At 40.8% G+C, this 23,992-nt stretch overlaps 1 protein-coding gene across 1 annotated transcript in view; it reads right to left on the minus strand.

The window, feature by feature from the left end:
- cpt1a2b (carnitine palmitoyltransferase 1A2b) overlaps positions 1-17,788 on the minus strand; it is a 40,410-nt gene extending 22,622 nt beyond the window's left edge. The window contains exons 1-11 of the mRNA XM_037978808.1: positions 17,689-17,788; positions 12,267-12,409; positions 11,547-11,686; positions 8,691-8,868; positions 8,394-8,495; positions 8,145-8,282; positions 6,680-6,757; positions 6,358-6,465; positions 4,424-4,511; positions 3,297-3,492; positions 1,560-1,748 (exon numbers count right to left, since the gene is read on the minus strand). Of these exons, the coding sequence (XP_037834736.1) occupies positions 1,560-1,748; positions 3,297-3,492; positions 4,424-4,511; positions 6,358-6,465; positions 6,680-6,757; positions 8,145-8,282; positions 8,394-8,495; positions 8,691-8,868; positions 11,547-11,686; positions 12,267-12,407 (1,358 nt within the window). The 5' untranslated portion in view covers positions 12,408-12,409; positions 17,689-17,788. The remainder of the gene's footprint in view (positions 1-1,559; positions 1,749-3,296; positions 3,493-4,423; positions 4,512-6,357; positions 6,466-6,679; positions 6,758-8,144; positions 8,283-8,393; positions 8,496-8,690; positions 8,869-11,546; positions 11,687-12,266; positions 12,410-17,688) is intronic.
- Positions 17,789-23,992: the final 6,204 nt, after the last annotated feature.

A 23,992-nucleotide genomic window follows, 5' to 3' on the forward strand; every position in this document is an offset into this window, starting at 1 on the left:
AGGAAGTGACGTCACGTGTCTTCTTCGTGAGTTATTTGGGGTTATTTTGTATTCCACTCCACACAAACCCACAAAGAAGAGACTAGACCGCAGAAACGGTGGCGAATCACTTTAGAAACAATAAATATTGGGTTAAAGTTGCGGTGTTTTGGGCAAAGTTGCGATTTTGCAGGGTTTGCTTGATTTTGCGTTAATAGTTGCGATCGCAACATCGCAAAATCCTGGAGGGTCTGTTAAATGGTAAACTGTGAATTTCCTGAAGCCCCACAGGAACCAGTGACACAATATAACCACGTCTGACATTAACTTAGCATAGAAATAATGAAATGAAGAGAAAGTGTTTTGTTGTTTGAGATTAAAAAGCAATTTAAAGACTTTTTGACATTTCAGCAGATCAAATATCAGAATAAAACAAGACACATTACAAGCCTGCACTTTTATGAGTTCTCCTCTTGAGTGTTTTTATTCCACTTTAAATATAGAGTAGCTGAAGGTTTATAGTGATTAGGAATGTTGGCAACAGTACATAATATGCCCAGCAGTAAGCACATTCCAGGGAACAAAACGTTTGACTTTTCTATGCTACTTGGATGTGAAGTGAGAGCATAGCTGAGGTTTTCACCTGTGACCTTGAAAGCAACAGACAGTGCCATACCATAATATGTCCCATTTTAGGATGGGCGAAAAAAAACAAACAAGCTGTGATCTGAAGACATGAACTATCAAATTACTGAAATTATTCATCTTTAATAGAAAAAAATAAGAACAACTTCTGGCCAATTATAGACCGATACCTCATCTCCCATTCATCTGAAAAACTCTTTGAGAAAATAGTTACTAATCAGTTGTGTAAACATCTGGACAGAAATGGAGCTCATCAAAGCATGGAAACAGGCAACTGTCTGGCCTCAGACTGTGGCCTCATGTCCATACGTGTCCTGTTAGATCTCAGTGCTGCATTTGATCCCAATGTTCTGTTACAGAGGCTTGAACATGATACTGGGATTACAGGAACAGCTCTAAAATGGTTTAAATCATACTGGCGTAATAAATTGGCTTCCTCGGGCATAAAACTTTTACTAATTTGTTTTTGTAATGCATGCAAATGTTTTTGTACAGTGCCCTGAGACGACCTTTGTTGTGTCTTGGAGCTATATGAATAAACTGAATTCAATAAGGATTTCCATCACCCCCATATAAATGGTATCATAGTTGTGTTCAACAGTTTTCCAACGTCACTTGTTTGTCTGTTTTTTAGTTTAATGTGTATTTTTTCCTAAAACAGAATAATAAAAAACCAGAGTGATAAAACTCACTATTAGCAGTTTTAATCCAGAACATCAGAAACAAGCTGCTGGTTTTATTGACAGGAGTAGAATTTTCCCAAGTTTACTTTAGGGAGGATTTGGACATGAGGGAGTGGAGGGCAGTAAATGTCAATGAAATCTGAACTCTGATACGTCAGAGCTGTTTGGCTCACAAATAGTGTTGACAGACTGCTCGCATCTACAGCGCTTTTGAGTAGATCCAAGAGTCGGAGAGTAGATCTCGAACCTTACCTGTCATAACACTTTCCATGGAGCAGAGACTTGGCGTAGCGGTCCAGGTTTCCTGCGGGGTCGTTTCCCCTCATACCCTGCTCTTCGTCGTCCAGCGTCACAAAGAAGGCCGCCCTCTCGATGGCGTCCAGGGATTTCTTGTTGACACCAGAGCTGAAGTATTGTTTCCGCATCTGAAACCAGGGGACCCTTGGAGGGACAGAATGAAATATTTCAGTTAAGAGGTCATAGATGCTTTGTTGTTGATGTTATCAACTACAATATTAAAAAAAATATTTAGATTTATGTGGCATTTCACAACAAGGAGCTGTTGCTGTGAAACTCTGATCCTAAGACACCGTAGAAGACCTATAACGTTATATGTACTGTTTGTCAAAGTTTATGCTTAATTCAACTGCAAAGCATATATAAAAGAATTTGGTGTTCCCCGTTTAGCTTCCTAATATTAACAGTGAAGGTTATTTTCAAGTGGAGAATGACTCATGACTGGAACAGAGACATAAACAGCTTTGGTTTATTCAGTTTATCGTTTGATGTCAGATTATTTTTACTCTGTGTGAACCATGTTGAACACTAAATCTCTTAGAATTTGGGAGACAAAAATACCACCAACGGTACATGATACCTTCAGAAAATAGAGTAATGCAATTCCAAACCTTAAATTCCCTGACAATGCTGGATAAATGTGTCTAGAGTTGGAGCATCCGTGAAACAGGAGGGGTCCAGCTGTGCAGTTTGAAGTTCTTACACGGTTGTAGAGTTAGAGAACGGGCACCATTTTCACAATGGGGTCACCTGCGACCTTGACCATGCGACCTTAAAAGCAATAGGGATCATCCTTGACCCATGAGGTGTCCAAGTGAACAGTTTGACTTTTCTATGTTAAAGCGTCATCAATTTAGAGCTGAGAGAAAAGAAATTGTCCGCAGACAGATGGACGGACGGTGCAATATCTTTGTGGGCAGTACAACGGCTTAGTGGTTAGCACTGTTTCCTCACAGCAAGGTGGTCCTGGGTTCAAGCCCCGGGGTCTTTCATGTTCTCCTCGTGTTTGTGTGGGTTTACTCCAGGTTCCCCCGGGTTCCTCCCACAGGCCTAAAAACAGGCAGGTTCGGCTGCCTTTCAGGCCCAGGCCTCCCTTGAAAAAAAGATCTGTGATCTCAGTGGGATTTGCCTGGTTAAATAAAAGGTTAATAAATAAATAATACGTCTCATCTTAGGACAGGTGTATTAATAAAAAAAAAAAAAAGGAAAAAGTCACCCTGCAATCAAGTAACAAACATCCAGAAGCTGGTTTTCAGTCAAACATCTACATTTTTGCTTTGATTGCAGATTTCTTTGCAAACACAGGACATTGGTTGGCAGAAAACAAACAAGTAGTTTAACCAGAAGTCAGACAAAAACCTCACATTCAGATGACATTGCTTTGGGAAGATGAGATAATAACTTACTAGCTCCATACCAACTTTAACCACCGTTGGAGTAGACACTTGTTTAAATGGTAAATGGCTTACACTTGTATAGCGCTTCATCTAGTCCAAGGACTTCAGAGCACTTCACACTACATTACGTCATTCACCCATTCATCCACACATTGATGTCAGTAAGCTACATTGTAGCCACAGCTGCCCTGGGGCGGGCTGAGAGAAGTGAGGCTGCCATCACACCGGCGCCACCGAGCCCTCTGACCGCCGTCAGTAAAGATGACGTGTGGAGTAAAAGAATCCAAAGAGCTACCTGTCTCCAGCAGTGAGAGCTCCCAGCTTCTCCTCTCCGGGGAACGAGGGTGAGGGGTCATTTAGGATCTTCTGGATCTGGTGTTCGATCTCCCTGGGCGACAGCAGCCGGCCGCCGCGGTAAACCCAGAGGCGGAAATAGCGCCCCTTGTGGTAGACCGCCACAAACTCGCTGTCCTGCCAGTGCTGGAGCACATCTATGAAGGACAGGGGAGTTATTCTGGCAGGCTTCGGTTTTTTCACTCCAAAAGCAGGAAAAACTTGGATTTTTTTCGATGCAAGATTGTTGCAATGTGTAAAGAAAACTGAACTCTGTCATGAAAAAAAAGAGTTTATCATAAGAAAAAGAAAAATTTAATCTTTACCACGTCTTAAATCATAACTTACTATTTCATACTGTTATAACTCGTTTACAACAAGAGTACCGCTAATGGTACATAACACACCTGTTTACCATCTGAGTAATCAGAATCCAAAGCATGAACTCAGTCACTCAACAATCCTGAATACATGTGTCTATTACATATATACATGGTCGTGGTGGGGTGAAAGGTCAATTTCACTGACAATCACGTCGTCGATGGTGTAAATCCACAAACGGTTTAATTAAAGAACATGAAAGTGCAGCTATCCACTGCAATGTGAAGAACTTACCTGTTGCTGACTACCAGCCTATCCAAAGCATTTTATAATTGGAATAGACTTCATGAGTACCACTCAAGATTTTTTAAATATAAATATTTATAATATATATAAATATTTTTATTTTTTAAATATAACTATTCAAAACGATCTAAAGCGAGAGAAATTTCCCTAAAAATAAAAGGAGGACCTAAGAGTTTGTCCAGTTTCTGATCACATTTGTTCCTTTTTGTTTTGTCTTCTAACCCAGAGGACACAGACAGGAAACAGGTTCCTGCTGGGAACATTCTCTGAATGTGCTCAACTTCATACATTTCTCATGGAAATCTGCTTTTTATGAACCTTATAGTTTCTGATGCAGGGTTTCTGTTGACTCTAGAAGGACTAACTCGGAACCAAAGCAGAGCTCAACCTTCTTAAAGTTTCTAGTATTCAGCAGCAGTGATAAAAAAAAAAAAAAGTGTGTGTTTTTAGTGCTTGTGTTACCGGTCTCTGCTCCTGGTGTGCGTGTTGTGTTGAACATCCTCTCATACTGAGCTGCACACAGAGGGATGAAGGTACCTGGAACACGACTCTGACACACACACATTTCTAACATTAGGCATTTAAATCCGTTTTTGTTGGGTCTTTTTAGCAACATTTAAACCTACAACACAAAGGAAGACTTGAAGGGTTTCCGCAGACATCAGCCAATCAAATTTAATGCCTTTTAATGACAATTTAAAGCTATTTCTTAACATTGTTAAAGCTATCGACAATAACTGATTATATTTTTACACATTTATTTTAAGTCATGCAACTTAGTTGGTAAGCTTTTTCTTCCAATTCTAACTCAACAGTTTTCATGTAATTACATTTATTCCTGGATCTTTTTCCTCATACTATTAGATTTTGTTAAATACACGGAATCTGTTTTCAGCCTGCTCGGCTAGCATCATTGAAGATCACAGAAGTTTACATACGCCACATAAAAAGACATGCATTTTTTTCCCCCACACTGTCTGACGTGAAATCCGAAAAACTTTTCCTGTTTTAGGTCAATTAGGATTTTCAACTTTATTTCTAGTTGCCAAGTGCCAGAATAATGAGTGAGAATGTTTTTTAAGGCAATTTTTATTACTTTCTTCAAAGCCAAAAGTTTTAATACACTGCATTAGTATTGGGTACCATTGCCCTTAAACTGTATGACTTGGGTCAAACATTTTGGATATCCTTCCACATGCTTCCCACAATAGTTGGCGGGAATTTTGGCCCATTCCTCCTGACAGAACTAGTGTAACTGAGCCATGTTTGTAGGCCGCCTTGCTCGCCTTTTTTTAGCTTTGCCAATAAATTTTCACTGGGATTGAGATCAGGCCTTTGTGCTGACCACTCTAAAACATTCCTTAAGCCCCTTTGTAACCAGTTTGGCTGTATGCTTCGGGTCCTTGTCCATTTGAAAGATCCATTTGTGCCCAAGCTTCAACTTCCTGCCTGATGTCTTCAGACGTTTCATCAGTATTTCCACATAACATTCTTTCCTCATGATGACATCCATCTTGTGAAGTGCACCAGTCCCGCTTGCAGCAAAACAACCCCACAACACCCCCGTGTTTCACAGTCGGGATGGTGTTCTCAGGCTTGCAAGCTTCTCCCTTTTTCCTCCAAACGTAACGACGGTCGTTATGGCCAAACAGTTCGATTTTAGTTTCGTCAGACCACCAGGACATGTCTCCACAAATGAAGGTCTTTGTACCTTCAGACAACTCACTTCAGATATCTTGGCTGATTTCTTTCGACTTTCCCACGATGTGACACAAGGAAGCAGCGTTTCAGGTGTGCCTTAAATTAAATCCACAGGTGTGTCTCTAATTAACTAGAATCAGAAGCTTCCAAAGACATGATATCAAATGTCCCAAATTGTTTAAAGGCACAGTAATCTTAGTGTTTTTAAACGTTTGACTTTGAAGAAAGTTATTAAAAATGCCTTAAAAACATTCTCTCTCTCATTATTCTGCGATTTCAAGGTATTGACACTCATGTCCCGAGTTTGATTTTTAAATCCTTTACCATCCTGACCATCGGGCTGCAGCTATGAATTGCTCCTCTTCCAGCCACTTCAGCTGGAGTTTGTATTGACCCAATTTGTCTCTGCTGCTGATGTTGTCATGTTTTCCCTCCAAGGTGCTAAGTCTGGCTGACCGATTTCCAAAAACTCTAATCTTAAATAATCTTTTTTTTTTGCATGAAAATTGGTTTAATGCCACCGAGATTCAAGTTCACTGTTTTTAAACACTATTTAAGGCTTTATATTCATGGCAAAATCTATTTAATGACTTTTAATGCCCTGTGGAAACCCTTTGGTGAACTCTATGGACTGTTGAGAGTACTTGCATTGTTTAGGTTTGTCCCCTACAACACAACACTGCTCTGCCTCTCACCGGCGTCAGCTCCTCTCTGTTGATTTTGCGTCGGTAGAGCAGCAGGGCGGTGATGATGTTGCCTGCCCTCGCAGCTTGAATTGTGGTTGGTGTCACATAAAGGAAGTCCTACAAGGGAAACCAGGGTAAGAATAAAAGCAAATTATACATTTTGGCTTAAAAAAAATTGATGTTTGAAAAAAGTTGTTTAAAAATGGACAAAAAGTGGCTCCAACCAATGAAAAAGGGAAACATATCGGCAGAAGTAAAGCTCCCAAACTGTCAGACTAAAGAGATAACACATTTCATCCAGAAGATGTGCTGTGATAAAGCAGCTTCTTACCATCCCATAGTAATTACTGTTGACCATTATCGGCCCTCGGCTTCTCAGGTAGATGTACTCCTCCCACCAGTCGCTCACCTGGAACCCAAACAAAGCGTAATTGGCTTAACGCTCCAGAAGCAACAAAACAAATAACTTCAGCTTTGATCCGATTTCTTGAACTCTGTTGAGCATTAGGTCATTGTTGGAATCATTGTTAAAACCTTATATGCAAGAATCCAATTAGGTTCAACAGTGAAACTTCTGAGACAATGGTGACAGGTTATAAAATATTTGAACCTTTTTCCCTGCTGTGGTCTTTGGGAGAACCCACTACTTGTTATCTATGGGCAATATTTGGAACTTTGTGGACCATGTCAGAGATCAAACCGTGCCTCTGGGATTTAAAGTAACTTCCTGTTTGGCGGCAAATGATTGGCGAGGACAGCAAATAAGAAAGGATAGTGTACTGTATAGTGCAAAATATCAGACCCTCCAGGATTTTGCGATGTTACAATTGCAACTATTAACGCAAAATCACGCAAACCCCGCAAAATCGCAACTTTGCCCAAAACACTGCAACTTTCCCGCAACTTTAACCCAATATTTATTGTTTCTAAAGTGATTCACCACCGTTTCTGCGGTCTAGTCTCCTCTTTGTGGGTTTGTGTGGAATACAAAATAACCCCAAATAACTCACGAAGAAGACACATGACGTCACTTCCTGTTAACATCAGAATGCAGGGATCGACAAACACTTTGTCTGCAAAACATGCGAGGAGAGCTGCAGACGAGGGACAATCCAGAAATAGTCATGAATGTCAGTTTAGAAGCTATCAAAGTTCTCAAATAAAGCACCTTTTGAGAATGTCAATGTTTGTTGGTAATTATCTTACAAAACTAGTAAGTATTTGTGGTTTATATATTAAAAGTTGTGGTTTTTTTATTGATTTTAGTAAAAAAAAAAAATTCGAAACTTTTCATCGCAACTTTTAGGAAAATGCCCCGCAAAATCAGGCATTTTAGCCCGCAACAATCACAAAAAATGCCCGTGAAATCCTGGAGGGATTGATGTATTGGTCTTTCAAATGTGCTGCAGGTTTATAATATGTGAGTAACCTTTAGGAAGAGTTTGTTTAAATATAAAAGTGTGTAAATTATATTAAAGTGCAATAATAACATAAAACATGTCCTCATGTGATATTAAATACATTTGGAAAGTATAACTTGTAATTTTACTGCAAACCTCCCCCACGCTGCTCTACTTGTCCAATAATAAAACCTCTGGAAGGTTCAAGTTTAATATCCAGGAATGCCAAAAAACAAATTTTATTACTTCTATTTATTGGAAATACATACAATACTGCCTAGTCTTATTTTCCGGCATGTTGGATGTTTTAAACTAGACACAGTGTGTGCATGTTCCACTGTGTGAAGGCTTTGATCAAAAGAGCAAAGCCTGCACATCGTGATTTAATAGACTTACGTAGTTGGTGGCCCACAGCGCTTTGAGCTTCAGGTAGCGCTGGAGCTTGTTGCCCAGGTTAGACTCAAAGTCGTTGGCTAGGACCGTCATCCGTTTGAACTCTGGATCCGTCAGCAGGGGGCGCACTGACTCCAAGTACTGAGAGACAGAGGGGGAGTGAAAAAGGACAAAAAAAAAATAAAAGATGATCTGTCACTGGGTTTCCAGCCAGTGCATCCAGTTTTTTTTTTAGTGGTGAAGATGAGTTACCCTGCTGAGTGTGTCTTTGATGGCAGGAACAGGAAGGTGAGGAAGAGAGGTCTGATAGCTGTACAGCAGAGGCTTACTCCTTGAAAACAACCCCAGAAGAGTCTGAGTGAAACAGAGAGCAGGATTTCAGTTTTTGTCCTGTTGTTTTAAAAGTCAACAAGTTAACAAATCTGGAGGGTAGAGTATCGACTGATTTAAAACTGAGTCACAACCACTGATCAACACAACTGAACGAAGGCAACGATTTAACGCTGGCGGTTCCAAGCAGCCGCGGGGCAGAGCGGCGACGCGCCTCACCCCCCAGACTTTGGTGGTGTTGGAAACTCGGCCGTGCAGTTCGAAGATCCAGCGGTGGTAGGAAAGCAGCAGCTTCAGGCAGAACCTGAGGGCGAGGATGAGGGAGAGCCACAGCAGAGTGCTGAAGACGAGCGCCGACACCATGGTTTGACTCTGGGCACTGAGGGAAACGTGGAGGCTAGACAAAAAGACAGGAAAGAGATTTGAGCACATAAGGGAACTGAAACAATTACTTTAAGAAAAATAAATTAAAGCAAATACTTTCTCAATGGTACGTATTGTTTATTGAAACGAGAATATAACATCCATTAAGCTCACAGTATGGTGGCATAAAAGTATGAAAATACAACAGCACCATCTGCTGGACGAACTGGAAACATTTTTGGAGTCAGGATATGAAGACAAAATGTATGCATAATAATAATATAACTAGTCTGCATTCATGTACAGAGGGCTGCAAAAGTATTCACCCCTTTGTATTTTAGCCATTTAGTTGCTTTAGAATTTAGCATTTGACATTTCCATTGTTAATAAGTAATACATCTACAAAAATACTCCAGATTAATGAAGTTAAATGGAAAAAACAAAACTTGTTTTAAATAATTCAAACTAAAAGCCCCAACCATTAAGAAAGCAACCAATTAGTTTAACAAGATTAGGAGTCAAATGAACTCAGTATATATATCCACCAAGCAAGAGACAGCATGAAGACCAAGGAACTCTGCATATAGGTCAGACAAATCAGGGTTGAGTCATAAAATAAAAATACTCCAGAATCCTGAACATCCCACGGAGCTCCATTAAATCCATTATAAGGAAAAGGAAAAATGATGTCACTCCAGCAAAACCTGCTATAAGAGGGCCGTCCACCAAAACCCATGGACTAGGCAAGAAGGGCAATAATTAGAAAAACATCGCAGGAGGCCAAAGATAACCCCGATTGAGCTGTTCTGCAGTGGGAGTATTTGTCCTCAGGGCCCTATAACCTGCACAGAGATGGGTTCATGAAAGAGAGGCAGGAAAAATCATTGCTTAAAGAAAAAAAAAAAAATGTATGGAATGTGCCAAAAGGCATATTGGAGACACCCCAAACATGTAGAAGAAGGTGCTGTGGTTAGGTGAGACTAAAGTTAAACTTTTTAACTATCAAGGACATCTTCATAACAAAACTAACTTTTGTCATCATGCGGAGAACGCCAGCCACTTTGTGAAAAATGGTGGCGGCGAGATCATGATGTGGGAATGTTTTTCATCAGCGGAGACTGGGAAGCCGGTTCAAGTTGAAGGAAATGCAGACGGAGCAAAATACAGAGAAATTCTTGAGTGAAACCTGTTTTAGTCCTACAGAGATTTAAGACTGAGACAGAGGTTCACCTTCCAGCAGAACAATGACTCTAAACACTCAGCTGAAGCAACACTCCAGTGGGTGAAGGAGAAACGGGTAAATGTCCTGGAATGACCCAATCCAAGCCCAGACCTCAGTCCAACTGAGAACCTCGGATATGATTTAAAGATTATTGGACACAAGCAGCACCTACCCAACCTGAAGGAGCTGCAGCGGTTCATGAAGAACGGATTAAAGTTCCAGTCACTAAACGCCCCGGGCCCATGGAGACAAATCTGAAGACCCTGCTGCTGTAACTCCAGCAAAATAGTGCCTTTACATGATACTGACTTTGGACTGAAATTCTGTTTTTTTTTTTGTTTGTTTGTTAAAAAACAAACTACACACTCCCCAGTTTTGATTTGAAAAAAGCTTCCCAGATAAGAAGCAAATCAGAATAGATATCTGGTTGCTTTGCTTTATTTTGAATGTTCAAAGCCTAAAAGATACCACTCCCCCTCACACACAGACACACACACATTCCTTTTAAATTTGTAAGGCAACAAAACAAAACAAACAGGAATTAACACAAACAAGCCCCTGTACGTGTTTGTATAACTGGAAAATTTACAAAGACAGTCAACAATAGAAAGATAAAATGCAACAAAACGTTGAAATGTATGAAAATTTGAAACACAAATAATCTACACACAGTTATAATGAATACAATCTTGTGTACAGAGTTGTGCTCGAATACCCCAAGGTGTTTTGATACATAAAAAAAAAACTAATTTCTTTAAGAAGCATTACACTTTGAAGAAAAAAAAAAAAACATATTACAGAAGCAATTTCCTTTTTCTGAAGTTAGCGGAACTTCAGCAGCAGCTGTTGTGTTCTGTTCATGTTTATAAAACCGTGGCTCAAACAAGACCCTTTCCATCATTCATTTCACAAAAGGAAATAAGCATGAACAGTCTGACGGATGTGTGTCTGTGTGTGTGTGAGGTAGCGTGAATCAGCCGTGTCGTAAGAATCTAAAGCTGGAGTCTCATACCGGACAGGTGGAGAAGTAGGGGAAAGTTCAAATACCAGCAGCGCCACACCCCCCCTCGCTCTACACTGACTCAGCCTCACCTGCCGAGGGCTTGTTGTGTTTGTTTTCATCTTAAAGACGTCACTCCTCCTGGCTGTTTCAACTTGTCAGACTATTACGGTGGAGCCGTTTGCACGTCGTTCTTTGGTCAAATATTTAGGGAAATAAATCCAACATCCCAAATAAATACAAATACTGATGTTTATACTGACGAAAAGCGAAGCAATGAGGAACTCACGCTTCACTGTCAGAACATTGGTCATTTATATCATGAGCCACTGTTTTAAAACAGAATTAAGACATTTTAGGTGAGCAGTTAGGCATTAAAATGAAATCTACAGATCACCAACCTCAAGCAGAAAGAACGTTTTTTTCCACAATAAACAGAAGGAGTTGTAAAGCAAATAAAAGCCTCCGAATGAACCCTGACGAAGAGTACCTGAGCGGAAGGTGCTGCTGGATCTTGGCGATGAGCCCCATGCTGGGGTCAGACTGCATGTACATGGTGGCCAGGATTCCTATGGCGACAAAGAGCCAGGAGGAAGGGCTGGCAGGGTACACTCCTTTAATCACCCTGTTCTGCAACGACAAGAACATTTTAAAATCAGACAGTGGTTTTGCCTTGGAGGGCAAGAAAAGGGTCATCTTTATGAGGAGGGAAATTATTTTAAATTCGCTTTAGGGTTTCGAACATCGCGTAGAAAAGCTGTGGGAAGTTCTTCAACCTTCAGCGGCCATATTGTTCTTTGCTCGCTGAGCAGCTAAAGTTAAACACGGCTCGCTGATGTCTTTGTTACAGCTGCTGTAATAATGAGATCAGAAGAAATGAGGGAAAACTGGCTTCACTCAAAAGGTCTCCACGTGATCCGAAGCTTTAAGCTATGATAGAGGGCAAAACACGCAATTTTTTTTCTTTTTTTTAATATTTGCATCATCTCACCTCGCCATCAACATTAAATCAGTAAATCTCAGGCTCAAGGTGGACGGTTGTTTAAGAAAATTCACTAAAGGTGGTAAAATGTGTTTTGTGTACCTCTGGCGACTGCTGCGCCCAGAACAAAATAAAAGTATTGCATAAAAATCAATATTGAAGTTAGATGGTGGGAAAACAAACTATGGGACAGTAATGCAAACGCAAAGACGCTCTATCCATCCTCACCTTGATGCGGCTGACCCGCTTCTTCCAGGACCGGACTCCGGAGAGGTAGATCTGGTTCAGGGCCTGATAGGACAGCTGCAGGTCAATACCCTCGGGTGTTATGGTGAACTGGAACGCCACGGCCTGGTGAGCCTCTGCCATGTCTACGCCAGGCAAAACATCAGCATTAAAATCACTGCTTTATTGAGCTATTGATTTACACACACACACACAAAGATTACCGCAAACAGTTTAGCTCTTTTCACATTAAAAACATTTACAGTTTTAATTTCTAAGCCATTGTTTTTATTCCCCGTGCGACGACTCTTTGGTAATTGAACGCATCAGAGGAATGCTGTTGTCCCACTGAGTCCGGCAGCACTAAAAACACAATAAATTCTGCTTCTGATCCACAGCAACACTGAACGCCGAGTCATTTTCAAATATTTCACTTTCCCATTATTAGATATGCTGCATTTCTGCCCCGTTATTCTCCTTGTCTGTGCTCACTTTAAAACAGGGGTGTGCAACCCTGGTCCCGGAGAGCCACCATCCTGCAGGTTTTACTTGTTTCTTTGCTCCAACACACCTGATTTGAATCAGTGTGTGATTAACAGGCTTCTGCAGAACATGAAGAGGTAATTTAACCACTGAATCAGGTGTGTTGGAGCAGGGAAACACGGAAAACATGCAGGATAGTGGCCCTCCTGCTTTAAAAAAGGTAATCATGGCAAAGAAGGAAATCAAACAAAAAAAGGTTACCTTGAAATATATCAAATGGGGCAGTTTGAAACTGTTTCCTTCAGTAGTTTTTCAGATAAATTGATATGCAGTTCTAAAATGCGGGTACGCACTGAATGTAAACAAAGGCTAAATCCACCGAAAACCACATGGAAGCTTGAGTCGCGTAACGGACCTGCATTAGGCTGGCTGTAGTCTGTGTAGGTTAACAAATATGAACAATATCCTCCAAGATGGCAACACTTGAACCTACAGAGCGGGGTTTTATCAGAGACTACCTCCAGAATTTAGGAGTGAAGAGGATAAAACGGTGAGCCTGCAGTCCTGACCTCATTACTATTGAACATCTGTGAGACCAGCTTAGACGTGCTGTTTGTTCCACAGTGGCTGACTTGTGACAAATGCTGGTTGAAGAATGGGGCGCCATCCCATAGCAGTTGTGTGACCAAGCTGGTGAGCAGCACGAGGAGGAGGAACAAGGCTGCTGTGGCTGTTTATGGTTCTTCCACATGCTACTGAGCCCCCCCACCCCCCGTTTGTTAAATGAATAAGTTATTAAATTGCCAATATGCCTTGTTTCTTCAGACTTCAGTCATCCAGTCCAATAAACAAAACCAAACAAGTCAACAGCAGGAAAAGCTGTTAGGCAGAGAGGACATGGACGTTTTTTCCTGGGTACAACCCACTTATTCAGCTCTGCTGGTCAACCCGTAAAAACATTTTGCTTTCAAATGTGGCACAGTTTAGGTGAAACAAAGAAAAAAAGTCATAAACAAATAAACAGTCCACCAAACTCAAATGACTTCTTATGCTAAGTTTAGATACCATCTAATAATCTGTAAACTACAGTGCAAACTGTCAGTAATCGCCGTATGTACTCAGATATTCACTGGAACCTTACAAACCATTAATATTAGTTTAGTCAAACCTCGAATTGGACGTTATGGGACACCTCGTGCAGTACTGGAAGATGCGTTGGTGCTCGGGGTATGAGCAGGGGATAACTCTCTGCTACTACCACACCAGACTATAGCTGAATTACAGTTATTTTTGTGTTTGCCACCAATCAGCTGCAGTCACCAGCTTGAATTAGAGTGACTGTAGAGGTTAATGAGCCATAGATGTTCATCCAGTGAATATTTTGAGTTTCATTAAATTACATCAAGTAGTTCATGAGATATTCGGCTAACAGACTGCTGGCACCGAAGATGAGCGCAACGTTTGGAGTATGTGTTGGGAATTACTCATGGATTTGTTGCAAACGGCGACAGCTTTAGCACATCTAGTGGGAATTTTATAAACCATATAACAAGCTATAATCAGCTAAGAAGTTAATTGTTCTTCTTCATTTTTACACAGAACCCCACTTCAGAGTGATCAAAACCTGTATAAAATCCCACTCCAGCTGTTCTTATGCAGTTTGATATGTGGAGCTTGAGTCAGTATTGCTCACATAGTGCACATCCACACACAGACGACTGGCTTTATGGTGAAGCAATTTTGTGTTCACGAGTTCTGTCGCAATCGATTACTGCAGCACAGTCATTTGTCAACTTGATGACGGGAAAAAACAGCTTTTTTTTTCCAACCAAACCTGAATTTCTACGCATAAAAATCAGCCAAATTCTGAAAAGCACTTGTGGATTTTTTTTTCAAACATTTGTCTGACAAGTCGTAGAAGTGAAAGGAAATCCTCTAGCAGCTCTGACATGAATAAAAATTACACTCTGTAATTAAAGATATGAATCTGGGTGAAGTGAAAACAAAAAGAGAGACCACTTTTCATCAATAGACCAGCGGGGTGAGCTACAGTTACAGGCCACAGAGTGGTAAAAATGCAAAACATCTCCAGATTTCAAAGCCTTACACGAAATATCACATCTTTTTGTAATGGTCAATTATCACATGCCTCACCTTTCAGTAGCAGGCGAGAATTTTGCACGTGTGTGCGCGCCTGTTAGCGAAAAAATCTCATCAGCCACTGCTTGAATTTGAACAAAACTTGCAGAAAATAAATCGCACGATGCACATTTACAACTGATTGACCTTTAGAGTCAATCCACCTCGAGATGGCTGTCACAGTTAACACAAATGACTACAACTCGGTTAATTTTACAGATACTGAGCTAAAATTTAATGTAGTAGTAGCTGGGAGTCCTTCTTGACACGTACTCTGAGCAGGTCATCTTGCGATATCGCACCAAATGTTTATTCCAATGTTTGACCAAAACAACTACAGCTAAGACGATCTTAGTCTTAGCGGACAATAAGCATTAATTTACAGAATGCTAGGCCTTTAATTATCATGGTTTTGTTGCGAATTGAATCACAGAGGAGCAGGAGGTGAGCCCAGAGGCGCAAAATTAATCTGTCCCATCTACATATATGGGCAACGTGGAGTGTCTGACGCACACAGCTCGTCCCCCACTCTTTTTTTTCTCTCCGTACACCGGACCCCTCCACCCCTCCTGCTCTCCTCTGTCTCCCTGGTTAAACAGAATGCTGAAAAGGGCCTCAGTCCCGCTGCCAGATTCCTCGTTTCACAGATGAGCCCACATGGCACTGGCCTCTCCGACAACCCACAGAGAGCGAGCAGTGGTGGGAGAACAAATCGCTTCGATCCTAATGGGGGAGGGCAGTGAAGGTGGGCCCTCAGACGTGGCTGCAGGGGCTTCTAGAAAGCATACTGGCTCAAAAGTAAAAAATGCTTCTTTTTTTTTTTACACTTATTTTCTATACCGGGGCACTTGTTCAGTCATTCTGGATTGATGTATGAGTTTCTTTTGAAAGAAATAGTCTTCCTATAAATATACTTCTATGTTATTTTATACCCCCCCTCTCTCCCTCCCTCCCACACACCTCACACTTTGTACAGCCCATGGCAATTAATTTGTATCCTTCAGCTTTTGTTTCCTACAAACAAAAAGAGCACAAAAACGGCTATATTCGGCCAATCTTACAGACACTTAGCTAAACTTTGGTGTGGTAGTAGCTGACAGCCATCCTCAACGCACGATTTGAGCTCTCGGAGAATTTGCGGCCTTGCATGAGATTGCGCACATCATTTACATTTGACCAGAAAAGCTTTACGTCCATCAGATGTCAACACAAGATGATTTTCGACTAAAACTCTGGTATAAAAAGGTGGCGGGTGATGTGCATTCCTTCAAGGATTTCTAGCCCTTTAATATAGAAAATTAAATAAGGTGGTTTCATTTGTTTTAATAATTATAGTTTTTTTTTTTTTTTTAAAGAGGGTATTCATATAGGTGGGAGTGACAGCATGTTTGTTTGTCTCCATGTGTCCCTGTGATGGACTTGCGACCTGTCCAGGGTGTCCCCCTCGCACAGTGCCTGCTGGAGATAGGCACCAGCTCCCCACGACCCGGAAAGGAGAAGCTGGTAAAAGGAATGAATGAATGATTGGATGGGTATGTTTGTCAAAGCCAGCATAATGAACAGTCAAAGTGTCTCCAATTTAAATCACGTTTCAGTGTTCAGCAGTTTATTATTGAAGCAGCAACTATTTGAACAAATAAGGACATGTTGATTTCTGCGAAGACACAGAACCAATGATAAAAGCAGGTTAAGGTTTTCAACACTGCTGGAAACATTTAATCAGTAGTCTGACTCCTTTGTTAGTTTTTGTTTAGCTTGATTAATGATTTATTTTGTTTCAAAACCCAAGAACTGGGTCTGCAAGTTAGTGTTTAGCGTAGAGTGCAAAACAGTGGCATTACTTGAACACGCAACACTGTGCTGTTCTTGTCAAAAATCCATTTCAAACTGGTGTTTTGAGCTGCTGCCTTTATTCAGGACAATCCTGGAAGAGACTTTAAATCACTAGAGTTTAATTTGCATCTAGTTAAATTAGGTTCTTCCAATTGAACATGCATGTTGTCATTAATGGACAGTTGCAAAATCCCATCAATCTGAGTCACATACATATAGCATCCTTCTATGGGAACAAGACTTGGACAAAAAGGTGGAGCCTAAAATTCGATTCTAATTAAATGGCTAGTTAATAGCACACCTGGCTGCATAAATTGGGATAATTACAAGGCGAGCCCTGGAAAAAGGGAACAGAAGAAGAAGGTTTGAGAGGAGAAAAGCGGGGTAAAGTTGGCTACAAACCGGTGTTTCACCTAAATCTGAAAACGATGATGTCCGACTGGTTTTACTCGCTCGAGCACAAAAGGAGCGCGCGGAGGATAGGAGAGCGCGTGCGGGTTCTCCTGGCATACATGGAAAAATACACACCTGTTTCCCCGCTGTATTTACCACTGATCGCTGGTAAACAAACTGCTACATGAAGTCAGACATATTTATCTGAAGATGGGTGACGGTAGGCAACCTGGTTTGAAGCGGGCAAAAAGCGACATTCCCGGAGACATGCTGGTCACCGCTACTAAGTTACATCATTATTTGAGGTTGAACAGACACACACCCGTCTTCTAAGAGGTACAAATCAGACTTTAAGAGCATTATTTCAGAAATTTAAAGGCCAACTGACTGACGCTCCAGCTAGAAGACGAGCTCATCAGTCTGCTGAAGTAAAGGCGTAATCACAAAGAAGCTCTTTCTGCGCTGCCTCATTAGCATAAAAGCTGGCGAAAAGAGAGAAAACATGTAGAAAATTCGCCTCTTGACAAACCCAACGCAGTGCGTAAGTGAGAAACGACAAACATGAGGTCGAAATTACCTGCTTCGCCTCGTCCGCGGAGTCCTGAACGGTGAAAACAGAAAAACGAGTAAACGTTTGTTTGCGCCCCTCCCTTCACGAGCCTGCTACGGAGAGTCCACGTCCCCGCCCCTTGAGACGCTCTCGACCAATCGAAGCGCGGAGCGTGACGTCACGTCCTGGTTTCCGCCGTAGCTACGCCTCTTTTTGATTGATAAGACAGCTGTGAAAGTGTCCGGTGGCAAATTGGAAAAAAAGCAGCTGCAGGGCCTTGCCTGTTTCACTTATTAATAATGATAAACTGTAGTTCTAGATTTAAAAAGGTACGGTTGTAAAACTGATGTCTCACTAAAATAAAAAAGGTAGAAAAAAATTAATTTTTGCAAAAACTTAAATGTGAATGCTCACATCCAAAGTAGTAGAACATGAGCTTAAAGGTAAAAAAGAAGCAAAATGCTATCTTAAAGCAGAAATAGCAAAAGACGAGCTAAAAGTAGCAAAAAGCTACCAAAAAACTCTTAAGTATTAAAAGGCTAGCTAAAAGTCACAGGAAAGAGATAAAACCTAAATGTGGCAAAAAGCTAAGTGAAATTAGCAAACCAGTAAATTTAAACAGCAAAAGGCCAGCTGAAAGTAGCAAAATGCTAGCTAAAATCTGCAAAAGCCTAGTTATTGGTAAAATAGTAACTAGAAGCTACAAAAGTTTAGTTGAAAGTAGCTGAATGTTGCAAAAAGCTTGCTAAAAACTAAACATAGTAAAAGACTAGTTAAAAATAGAGAAACGTTAATCATAAGATAAAAGTAGCCAAGCAGTAATTAGATGTCAAAAGTAGCTAAAGACTAGCTGAAAGTAGCAAAAAGCTAGATAAAAGCTAAAAGTAGCAATAGGTGAACTAATGTGATTAGAAGGGTAGCTGGAAGCTAAATGCAGGGCTCTCAAGTTTTGATCTGAGCTTGGAGTGAGATTTTGAGCTGCTAGAAGTCGTTAGATGACGTCATCACCTAATTTGCATATTTGGTGATGTTGATCAGGCTGTCGGAGAGAGGAAAATCAACAGTGGCAAGACAAAAAATGAGTAAAAACACTCAAAATATGTTTAGAACTACAAATTAACTTTATGAAATAATTTAATAACTTTATTGCTTTGGCTGATCCCACACTACATAAATTAATTTGTTAGAATATCAAATTGAACCAAAAGACAGTTTTCTGTCATGGAGTTGCCAGCTCTACACTCAACCCTCCTCTTTTATCCGGGGTTGGAAACACAGGGATTTATATTAGCACGACAGAGTCAGTGAAAAAACAATACATTCAAAATTATAACTACATCACACGGGATCACACGGGATCAGCGGCAGCTTTGCACATGAATGATTCATTTGCAAAGTGGACATGCAGGGGTGCAACTATCTACTTTCTGAGGGGTATGCAGACACATTACAGCCCCCCCCCCTTTTTTTTTTACCTGTTTACGTGAATTTTTTTTTTTATTCATGGACTTATAACATATATTATAACATATAATACCCGATATGGGGTACGGCCCGGCAAAACATCTCTGTGGGTCATTCTCAACCAGCCTGAATGAGTCAATGAGTCCCCCACTTCCTGTGATGAAGGCCATTCAGATGGATCTTCTGAGTAAGGTCTTGCCCCAACCCTCTCCTCTGCACCTCTCTGTTCCTCTCCCTCATCATCATCATCATCATCATCATCATCATCATCTGCACCTCTCTTGTCCACGTTCTCCTCTGTGGTGTTACTCTTGCCATGTCTGCCTGCACTAATTTTCCCAAAAGGACACAGTGAATAAGTGGTCAGCAGAAATTCAAACCCTCCTGGGCATCTAGGTTTTTGTGGCTTCACTAGCTGAATTATTCCTGCCTGAAGTCATCTCTGGTCTTCTCTACAGCAGCTGATCACCGACTTCATGTCTGTCTCCTTCATTCCTTACTGGTGTTTTTCTCCTCTAAGTCATAAAGTCAAGCAAGTATTATTAATTAGCTTTGAATAAATTACACATCTTGCTAATGCACTTTTTTAATATAAACAATATTTTAAAATAAATCCTTTGGTATTAAGTGGCTGTTTCTACACTTCCAGCTAACATTAGTCCAACCTGTCTCCTTCTCCTGTCTGTCCTGATTCTTTCTCTCCATCCTCTCAGCTGTTATATTGTAAATACTGATCAGTAAACAGTTGTAACTTGTTATTTATTAGTAATTAGCAGCTTTAGCTAACCTGAACTTTTCCAGGCCTCCTCTTGATGCTCTGGCAGAACTTCCTGCTGTCTTTCAACCAGTTTAAAAAGCTTTCTTTCAGGCCTACATCTTTATCTTTCTGCCTCTTCAGTTTTCTGCCTCTTCATCTTTATCTCTCACACAAAAACAATCGCGCTCCTGCACGCGCTCTAGGGGGCGCGCGGGAGCGCCACTGTGGACACAGAGTGGAGTGGAGCAGGTCTCCTCTCTGCTGGGAGATTGACAGCTGTCAGTGCTTGGAGAAGTGGGCGGGGTTTACGGTACACTGCAGAATGAGTGCTTTCTCACATTCAGCCGTCAAAGTCACTAGATTTGTCACTAGTCGCTTTAAAATATTGCTAGAGGGATCTGAAAAATCGCTAAATATAGTGTTAAAGTGACAAAAAGGCTGTGTGCGTGTGTGTTTTTTTTAGCGTGAGAAATACAAAGTGTGGCGTGTGAGTGCGTGCACTTCACGAAATGCGTCTCACGGTCGAAGCATGAGACTTGAGAGCCCTGCTAAATGTAGCAAAAAGCTATCTAAAAGTAACAAAAGGCTAACTAAAGCCAAAAGTAGCAAAACACTAGCTTAAAGCTATATATACTGTATATAGCAAAAAAACTAGCTGAAAATAGCAAAACAGTAAGCTTAAAGCAGCAAAAGGCCAGCTGAAAGTAGCAAAATGCAAAAGGCTAGTTGAAAGTACTTAAAAGCTGCACAAGGCTAGCTAAAAGCTAAAAGTAGCTCAATGATAACTGGAAGCTAAAAGGAGTAAAACAGTAATTAGATGCTAAAAGTAGCTAAAGACTAGCTGAATGTAGCAAAAAGCTAGCTAAAGTAACAAATGGCTTACTAAAAGCCCAAAGTAGCAAAAGGCTAGCTTAAAGCTAAGTAGCAGACCAGTACCTAAAATTAGACAGAATAAGAAGACAAAAGTAGAGCAAGTATGCTGAAGCAGAGTTCAAATGAACAATGTTTTTGAAGGAAATGAAGAGAAATCAGTGTATTCCTATAGGGAAAAAAAAAAAATACAAATAAAGTTAAACATTTTGAAATGTTACAAAAACCAAAGGGACATCTGAAACCACAAAGTAACAGAAACCAAAAGTTCCAGCACCCATGTCCTGGAAGAGCTGAACATTGGCTAAAAAAAAAGCACAAAGCACACAGAAGCAGTTAGACTAAAAAAAAAAAAGAAATGTACAGAAAAAAAAGCGGGAAAACGGAAGCTGAATCAGTATGGGTACGATTAGAATGAGGCACAAATCTGGTTCCATTTATTTTGCAAAGAATCCGATTAAAAAAGGATGAAGGTGAATTAACATCATATATTACCTCTGTATGTCATTTGTTATTATTATATATTATGCTGAACAACGTTTTCATTCTTTTATGAAACTCTCCAGTTTCAGACAACATCTTTAACACGGACACCCCTCCTGCCCTTGGCCCCCAGGCACAGGCTTTCCACAGAGCAGGGATCGAGGTGGATGTTGTTTGCAGGAAACACAAACATATATTGTTTACATCAAAAACCTGCTTGTGTTTTTATGTAAATGTGTGACATTTTTTAAGAGCCTAAAGCACAATTTGTTCTGTCTTGAGATGTGGGATTATTTATAAAGCAACAAGGGCTACAGCTCCAAAGGCCCCAGCTCTTAGCACTCCAGTGATGATATTAAAACTGATCAAAATCCACTTGTCTCCATTTCAAAAGTGGATTCTTGCAGATTGTATCAGCTGCCAAGTTGTGTGGGAAATAGCGACAAGGTGGGTACAAAGAGCCCTGCAGCACACAGCTGATTTTAAAGGAAGTGTAAAATAGATTCTAATAACCGGTCCATTGTAACTGTATACCGTGCCATTTATTAGCATCCAGCAGGAACACATTCCATTCTCACCTGCCTCCAGTACCCAAAGACCCTGCTCAACAGTGATGCCTGTTGGGCACCCCGAACAACTGCAACAACGGAAAGTAGAACAGACAAACATGACAGCACTGTTATCTACAGAAAGGGCACCAAGGGACCAAAGCTGTAGAAGGACTAACTGACCCGGAGCCGTACAGGGAGGTCCACCTCAACCGGCTGTTTCTCCTCCATGCCAAGCCTAATGCCCGCTGTCAAGAGGGTCCAGCCAGATGCCACCGTGCCAGCTTCAAAAGAGCCCGTCTCTTTGCTCCAGTCGCTGAAGGGGGTCCTGACAGGTCCGCCTGCTTCTTGGCGGAAGGAGTCCTGCCTCCATCAGTGCCAGCTCAACTCACTGAGTGGGGTCTCTGCTTGGCAACTCCTTCCTGTGCCAATATATGGCCCCAGGGCCTTCCTTCAGAACTATTTAGCCCTCAGGTCTTTCTTATATCGTCCTCTGCTGTCTGTCATTTGTTTTCCTAAGTCCCTTCTTCAGACACCCGGTTTCAGGTGTGTGGGAGCCTTGTTGTTAAGAGACGGTACTGCTTTGAAGGATCACCTTGGTTTGGTTTTATTCTGGCAATCCCTCGGTCTGTTTCCTGGTTTGTTTTCTGCTTCAATTTGACCCCATGTCCTGATTTCTAACCATCTCACCTGCAGCAAGTCCTATAGCCCCTGGATAAAGAGATTATAGTGGTAGATGAGGCTGATCCCTAACCTATATTGTGACAGACGGCACAGGATCTTTGTTTTAAATTTAGTCAACTCTATCTGTAGCATGTTATAAACCACTGAATCACACTTTCAGGAAGAATTCATTGGATGTAAATCTACGACCGATTAACCTTTGGATCCAAACCAATTCGAAATGGGCGCCACAGCCATGTGACTTCAGAAAACACAAAGGTTATAATTCAGTCATTTGTAAAACTACTGAGCTCAAATTTAGTGCGGTAGTAGCTGAGAGTCATTCACAACACATACTCCAAGTGCTATTAATTGTGTGAGATCTTCGCCTAAAATGTTAGCACTAACTACTAACTAATGGATTTAAGCTTGTTTGTCTGTTAGCAAAATATCTCCTAAACAACTGGATGAATTTTAATAAAACTTTCCAAAGGTAATCATTGGTTGTATATCTACACCTGATTGACTTTTGAAGCTGTACCAGTTATGAGACAACACAAACATGGTTGTAACTCAGTCAGTTTTACAAAAGATTGAGCTAAAATTTGACGTGGTGGTAGCTTCGAGTCATTCACAACACATATTTCAACATTTCGCAATATTGCATGAGATTGGGGATACGATTAGTTTTAAAGTTTGACCAAAATGGTGACAACTCTGTCGCTAATCATAGCATTAGTCTAAAATTCTGTCATGAAAGCTGGGCAATATGGATTCTTCCAAGAAATGATACGTCTTTAGTTTTAGTTTAGTTTGTTTAAAAATAAAGAACCTTGTTCTGGCTCCGCTACCGGCTTGTCTACATACGGTCATGACCAAAAGTGTTGGCACCCCTGAAGCATTTCTCCCAGAAAGTTATTGTAATTACATGTTTTATTATAAATGTTTATTTCCTTTGTGTGTATTGCAGCAACAAAAAAACAAAAAAATCCAAAATTTATATAATTTCATGGAAAGGTCCAAAAACAGGTCGGACAAAATTATTGGCACCTCTTTTAAAATTGTGGGTAAATAACTTGGTTTCAAGCACGTGACGCTCGTTTAAACTCACCTGTGGGAAGCAACAGGTATGGGCACTATAAAAGAAAAACAAAATCCCACCTGAAACCAGATTAAAAAGGAGAGAAGGTGGCTCAGTCTTTGCATTGTGGATCTGTGACAACATATATTTTGTGAAAAAAAAAAAAGAAAAACAATTTCATGGGGTGCCAGCACGTTCGACCATGACTGTACCTTGGTCCCTTTTTTTTTTAAAAAAAAGAAAGATTTAACACAACAGTTTAAAAACCGGGCCATAAAACAGACAACAAACACCCAAACGTCTTTTTTTTTCATTGTTGTTTATTGGACGGTATTTCTCACAGGCAATAATTATCATAGTCATAATAGTGCACTTTTTCCGTTCTCGTAATTGTACTACAGACATTTCTCTTAGTTGTCATCAAAGTCATTAGCTGCGTAGACTGCTCCCCCCCCCACCCCCCAC

This window comes from Kryptolebias marmoratus, linkage group LG12 (assembly GCF_001649575.2).
Source record: "Kryptolebias marmoratus isolate JLee-2015 linkage group LG12, ASM164957v2, whole genome shotgun sequence".
Classification (NCBI taxonomy): domain Eukaryota; kingdom Metazoa; phylum Chordata; class Actinopteri; order Cyprinodontiformes; family Rivulidae; genus Kryptolebias; species Kryptolebias marmoratus.